The 7029-nt window shown below is 42.1% G+C and overlaps 1 protein-coding gene across 1 annotated transcript; it reads right to left on the bottom strand.

The window, feature by feature from the left end:
- Nucleotides 1-4036: 4036 nt before the first annotated feature.
- LOC118782416 (ras-related and estrogen-regulated growth inhibitor-like protein) lies at nucleotides 4037-6556 on the bottom strand. Its single transcript, XM_036535762.1, has 4 exons — nucleotides 6484-6556; nucleotides 6142-6195; nucleotides 5899-5975; nucleotides 4037-4502 (listed from the first exon to the last, which is right to left on the bottom strand). The coding sequence occupies exons 1-4, from the start codon at nucleotides 6554-6556 to the stop codon at nucleotides 4083-4085; spliced, it is 624 nt and encodes a 207-aa protein (XP_036391655.1). The 3' UTR covers nucleotides 4037-4082.
- Nucleotides 6557-7029: the final 473 nt, after the last annotated feature.

The raw sequence follows: 7029 nt of genomic DNA, 5'->3' as shown, positions 1-7029 counted from the left end.
CTTTTCTGTTTTCATTTTTTTCACTCACTTCCTGTAGTCAGAATAATCCCACCAAAGACTGTAAGAACACAGGAAAACATTCTGGAACATGGAACATTCTGGAATCATGGAGCATTGGATCCATGAAATCTTAAAAGGGGTCTCTGCTGTTGGAAAATAACATCTGTTTTGTGGGAGTTGGACATTTACTGTCCTTTTTTCCAGATATTCATCACTTGTTGATTTTTTTTTTTTCATTTTGCTTTGCGTTACCTTTTAAAACTGTTTACTGAATTTAGTGATATATCTAGCAAACTGGCTTCATTTGGTATATTCAGGAAGGTTTAAGGTTTATTGATATTGTATTAGTGGAACAGAATTAAACAGCAGGCTGATCAGCCTAGAAGTATAAAATAGAATTGCATGCTGAATTCATTAATAGGGTGGGAAATAATTAAATGATCATTTTTATATTACTAGATTGCATATTTTCTGTACACATTGAATTTTGTCATTTGCAGTTATTAAATTTTTTGTGTTGTATTGGCATATTCCAGCCTCCACATGATAGCATACGCTTGAATAAAATTCATGAACTGCACGCATGAGTTGCTTTGTTATGCTTTGTTATAGACCCTTTCACTTCTTTCAAGGACCACAAAGGCCATTTATATTAAAAGGAGAATGACTCATCTCAACTGCTGCCGATGTGTAGCACGCGCTCGAGTGATGCAAAACATATAACTGTCCTCAGTCACTTCTTCAGTGTAAGCATACCTCGCTGCCTCGTAGTCACAGATCAGAGTGAAAGGGACATTAGGTTTAAATATGACTCCGTTCTTTCATCTACAGGTTAATTGCTAGCCCTGCACGGTCCCTCTTTCATCATCAAATGGCTTATTTTCTCTTATGCTTTTTTTAGATAATAACAAAACATTTCTTCATGTCTTGCCAAAGAAACTGTTCCATCATAAATCTCAGCTGTAAAACATTTTATTATGGGAGCCAGTGGGCTTTTTTTTTCTTTCTGTAACTGTTAACATTTCATCTGAAGGCCTGACTGCCTCCCGCCCTGCACTAGAAATAATAAATGTCTGATTGAGGAAGGCATTAGCGGACGACAGCCTTACGTGTGTGGGACGCCTGAAGCCATGCTGGACGTGCGGATTCAGTCTGTTGGTATTTTCTTTGCATGGAACACGGCACGTTCCTGCTCCCACTGTCGTTCAAGCGTGATGCATTATCCTGAGCTGGGCGATGAATAAAATCTCATTAATAACTCCCATCCAAGTCAATATGCTTCTGCAACAGGGAGAAGAATATGTTCTTTGCACCTCACCACCTAATGTAATTAGGCAGCACAGGGACAATAAATCTAAAGGTGTGTAAACAGAAAATATGTTTATCCCTCCAGGTAAGGTCCAACCACTTACCTCCAATAGGGAATTTTGTCTTTATACAGTCAGGCTACGCTGTTTCTGAAGAAAAGTGTCTCTGTGTCCTGACATACAAGGGCAGCATCTGTCAGACCCACCTCTTCTCAGTACTGGCACCACACTGGTGGAATCAGCTTCCTGCTGAGATTTGTACAACAGACTCCCTGAGTGGTTTCAAGAGAAAGCTGAAAACTCATCTTTTCAATCTGTATCTCTAGCATACCTTCCTCCCCATCTATGTCTATCTATCCTATTGATTGCTGTTTTCATTAAAAAAGGCACTCTACACTAGCTTAGCACTTAACTTTGTATCTTACTGACCTCTTGTAATACTTTGCAATAACTATAATAAGTGCATAGTGATGCAGTTTTTTGGAAGTCGCTCTGGGTAAGAGTGTCTGCTAAATGAAGTAATGTAATGTAATGTAATGTAAAAGTCCTGCATGGATGAAAACACAAGAAAACTGAGTGACGCAAACCACACAGGTGGAGGTGTAGCAAAGTAGGGCTCATAACCAAAAGGGTACTGGTTTGAGTCCCATGCTCGGGAATTGCTCTTTTACTCTTGTGTAAGGTACTTAACCCAGAATTGCCTCAGTAAATATCTAGCTATATAAATGGATAACACCTGAAAATTGTAACCTGTGCTAAATGACAATGAAAATAATGTAATGTGTATAAGTCGATCTGGAGAAAAGTGTCTGCTTAATGCCAATAATGTAAAGTTAAGATGAGCCATATATCTTTTGTGAATGTACAGAATGAGTCCCCTTGACTACTAGTGTACCAGATCTCCATTTCCTCTAGCTTCAGTCTTCTGCCTGGTTCTGTCTCCCTGGGCGACAGAGTTGGGTCCTTCACCAAAATTCTGCACGTGTTTTTGAACAGCCTTGGTGCTTTTTCACAGGGCAAGGACAGTGAGATTCTGCGAGTGGAAAAACCCCGTTCAGAGAGCAGACACTGATGAAACCCAAACTGCAGCATGAAACAAGCACCCTACAGTACATCACTTTCCCAGTAACGCGTAGAGTGTGTTCCATGCTAAGGGGTCCTGACAGCTGGAGCTGGGATCGGATCTACCGGAATTAGTTCATTCTGCAGTGCTCTTTTTCAGGTCACTGGTTTGAATGGTTTTCTTTCAAAAGTGTCTTGCACTTACAGATCCTAAAGATTTTGAGAAACTCCAAGAAACTCCACAGACACCACAGATGATCTGAGGAGAATTTTATCATGCCATTTCCTCTGTTTGTACAGCCAGGCACATGCAATAGGAAGCCCCTAGGAACCTGCTGTATGCTGCTGTCAGAGAATGTTACAGGACCACTCCCGATAAAACAGAAACACACAGACTGGTTGATATTGTTTTATTCAGCACTGTTGACATTTCAAATCAAATATCACCAATAACGAAATTTACTTCCAGTACAGTATATACATATACACAAGTCTTACAGTATTTAATACAGTTCTATGAAAAGTCACTGAAGCTATGCGCAGTATAATCACATTACATTAGATTTATTGTCTACTGTAGCAGTGACAAAATAATAAATACATTGAAAAAAAACAATCAATCAATGTCTCGGGACTCACTGCACCGGTGCTTTGAATTTATGCAACGGTCACACAGCCGGTACGTACATCAACACGGCATGCTGTGCCGTTCTTACAGATAATTACAGTTTGATGCAAAGTCCCTGGGATAATCAATCTGCGTTTGTTGCAGGGAAGCGGGACAGGGTGTCTAAACTGCAGTCTGCGCTCAGGTCCTTGGCATTGCCTACGCAGATGAGACAAACGCCGTCAGGAGTGCGGTTCTTCTGCCGACAGCTCACACAGGACTAAACACATCTGGCCGAAGCTCCACGAAGAATAGATGCATTGGCTGTGGGTGGTAACGGGTTTAGATGAGAAGGATCGCCGTGGGCAGCAGATGTGCTCACGTTAGGGTGGTGCGGTTTAAACTCCTCGCTTAGTTTGGCATGTCAGGCAGAGCCTGCACAGTTACATTCTTTGGGTTCAGTCGGATTTTCTTTGGTCCACAGTGGAACTGATGTGCATCAATACAAATGCGGCTGTTGAATGCAATGCTTTACAATGAACTGACACTCAAATGGCAGCTCTCAATTCGTCCCCAGAAAACATGTCAGGTTGATGCTTTGTCTTTTAATTTGCTTTCAGCTGGTTTCCAACCATGAACCAAACACCTTTCATAAAATACCACCAGAGCCAAAGGATGACTACTGTATAGTCACGCTTAAAATGCTGTAGATTTGAAAGTCACTGAGAGACTGAACCAGACTCTTTGACTGGTTCAGCATGAACTCTTGAAAAGGCATGTCCTTTTCCTGCATCTTTCTTTTTCAGCACAGTTCAGATTCCCCTCTGATCCTGTGAGCTCAGTTAGTTGACAGTCACCATGACTGTGAAACTGAACCGAGTAAAAAAACTGGATTTCGCCTCCAGGCTTACTCTCAGATGGCGGAATGCCCACACCTTTTTCCTGTGTCCTACACGGGTATAAAACCCAGTAGGGGTGTCAGGAATGCCATTTTACTCAGACAGTCTGTCTGACTAATGGGTGCTTGAAATGGGCCACGCCAGCCCCCCCCCCTCCCCTCTGTGTACATGTGCACGGTATGCGTGCTCCCACGCTCCGCCCCCATCTCACAGTGAGTCGGTCCGTTTCCGGCCGAACACGGCGGACATGCTTTTGACGATGCCCTTGATCCCCGCCGGCTTCCTGACGGCCAGCCGGGACTCCCGGATGCGGCCCACCAGGCCGTGGAACGCCACCAGCACGCCGTGGTAGTTCTCCGCCGCCGACACCTCGTAGAACTGGCAGTCCGTGGTGAGGGCCAGTAGCCGGCCCTCCTCGCTCGTCACCGTCCTGCGGTGCTGCAGGTCCCGCTTGTTTCCCACGATGACGATGGGCACCTTCTCCGCTCCCTGAAGGCCCTTGGCGGCCTTGATGTGCTGCACCATCTTGGCCACGGTGTTGAAGCTGGACCGGTCGCAGATGCTGTAGACCAGGACGAACCCGTCAGCCCACTGAAGCCGCCGCTCCTGCAGAGAGGTCTCGCAGCACTGCTCCTTTGATGTGAGGAAGACGGAGGGTAAAGTTACTCACGCGGTCACCCACAACTACTCAAAGCACTCCTCTGGGAGACTCATCTACAGAAACATGTTGGACCCAGATGAAAGTCCTCTCCTTAACCGCAAGCTGTTTAAAATCAGTGCATTTTTTAAACGTGTCTCTTTTAGTTTAATTGCGTCTGTACTTTGAAAAGGAACCCTTCTTTATTTCCCTAGAATTATGAGCAGCACACTTTAACGTAGACTCATGCACATTATTAGAAGATGGATTTTTTTGAAAATGGATATTATCCTCAAAGGAGAACTTGATTTAAGGAAAAATATCATCCAAAAATATATTTTCAAATAACATCAGATTGCAATATCTGGAGCAGAATTCTGACTTAACTAAAAAGCTGCAGAAAATATATTTGACTAACAAACCAAAACAATTTGAGGCTTGCAAGGTTGGGTGTATAAAATACAATTTTCCCTGGTTATTCCCTTAATTCTTTTACTACTTTTCAAGGTGGGGGATAAGCAGAATTTTGTCATTCGTGTAATGGATTCTGGTCAAACATCGGTAAAGTAATGATGTATAGCAACAAAATCATTGCCGAGGCCCAAAAACTCTATGGTCAGCAGTGTCATTAGACAGACGCAAGACAAGCGGGGACTGTTCAGCAGTAACTTTTAACTGCAATAGAAACAATGCCAGCACAATAATGACTTTTATTTCTGCACTCAACAGTTCTACAGCAAGTATCATTAACCAAAGCGCTCTCTGGGTGAAATGCCAAATCTTCTCTCTGCCACCCGGTGCACAGTAATTGCCTCTAGGTAAAACTGAGAAATAGCTTCAGTGGTAGAAAATTATACTGAGCGTAACCTTTTTATGCTAATTAAGACAAGGTAATAAAATCATTACTGAGGGAATGCAATGTCATTACTGTTAATTTTTCTCTTTCAGTGACTGTGCATACTGTAGAGGAGATGGGGAAAGTGTTGTGTTACAGTGATACATAACATTTACATTTATTCATTTAGCAGACACTTTTATCCAAAGTGACTTACATAGGTTACAGTTCTTTACAATGTTATCCATTTATACAGCTGGATATTTTACTGAGGCAAGTACGGGTTAAGTACCTTGCCCAAGGGTACAGCAGCAGTGTCCCAGCGGGGATCGACCCGGCAACCTTTCGGTTACGAGTCCTGCTCCTTAACCACTATGCTACACTGTCCTCATAAAACACATAAAATCGTAATAAACACATAGTAAACTCGGCAAGCTTTCTGTTCTGGAGTTACATACTCATTAGGTCAAATAAATTTGAAATAAATCCATTTTGTCAATGTTAATGTCTACAGTTAAATTCAAAATGTCATTTGTGAAGATTCTCTTTACCTCTGAATGGGAGGAGTCCCAGATGCTTAAGGTTATCTCTCTTCCGTCCACCAAAACATTGTGAGTGTAGATCGATTCTGATTAGGGAAAAAAGATCAGCAAGTTGTGAAAAAGCGTCATTTCCATTATTCTTTCATAAACTGTCGTGCCAGCTCAGTTCATACAAGCATAGTAATGTGCTGGCATTTTATTTACTACATACTGTACACTATTGAAAATGACAAAAATAGCGGAGGCACTCACCGATATCTCCATATTCCCCAATGAATCTTCTGGTCAGGAAACGGACAGTGAGCGCTGGAAATATCATTCAACATAATCATCATCATCATCATCATCATCATCATCATCATCACTCCTGTTAGTATTGACTGTGCTAGTGTGCTTCATAAATAATTTCTGTGTGTTCTGAGACCCACAACGTCTCAACAGGTTCTAACAAAAACACCCTTAAAAATAAGTAAACTCATTAAGTAATCTAATAACACTCTTAACTTGAATTCTTCAAAACAAAGCACGTGGTTTTCGTTATAATAATAACAACAACAACAACAATAATAATAATAATAATAATAATAATCTTACCAGATTTGCCAACGCTATCTGTGCCCAGCATCACAATGTTCGCTTCCATTTTCAGAGCACTGGGTCCGGTCATAGCAACTAAGTGTTCAGCTGCGTTTGCGGGATTCGCTACCATTTGCAACGATGCAGTCGAATGGACAATAAGGTTTTCCTTACAACCTCGCACTGTAACTCTCACTGCTCCTCCGCTCCGAAGTGTATGTGTACAAGAACTCCTTGGAGCGTTCCATTATTCTCATAGAAAAGGGGAGGTACTTTAAGTTATCAAGGAAATACAGCGCAAGGAACGAAACGTATATGTATGTAAAATATATTTATTATAAAGCGGGGAAGAGTAGACAAAATGTATCTGCACCGTATCTTTATTTCCTTTTCAACGTAACTCGATCATTTCGAAATGGTATGTTCCGAATGGAAGAAAAAAAAATCGCCCATGTGCTGCTCAAACTCTGGCCGGTCATGTTGGATCCGTCAGGAGCGACGCCAAACCGATGTCGGAAGCTGGTTTCTGGAGAACTTTAAATGTAAATATGAAACTGGCACGTG

Source organism: Megalops cyprinoides, chromosome 8, assembly GCF_013368585.1.
Source record: "Megalops cyprinoides isolate fMegCyp1 chromosome 8, fMegCyp1.pri, whole genome shotgun sequence".
In the NCBI taxonomy this organism is placed as follows: domain Eukaryota; kingdom Metazoa; phylum Chordata; class Actinopteri; order Elopiformes; family Megalopidae; genus Megalops; species Megalops cyprinoides.
Note: the sequence above shows the minus strand (reverse complement) of the source record. Positions and strands in the feature narration are given on the sequence as shown.

Excerpts from the sequence above, each read along its gene's own strand:
- LOC118782416 (XM_036535762.1), bottom strand. The coding sequence starts at position 6,556 with ATGACCGGACCCAGTGCTCTGAAAATGGAAGCGAACATTGTGATGCTG. Across the intron at positions 5,976-6,141 it reads TGGGGAATATGGAGATATCG|AATCGATCTACACTCACAAT; the intron begins GTGAGTGCCTCC and ends TTCCCTAATCAG. Across the intron at positions 4,503-5,898 it reads GGGACTCCTCCCATTCAGAG|TGCTGCGAGACCTCTCTGCA; the intron begins GTAAAGAGAATC and ends TCAAAGGAGCAG.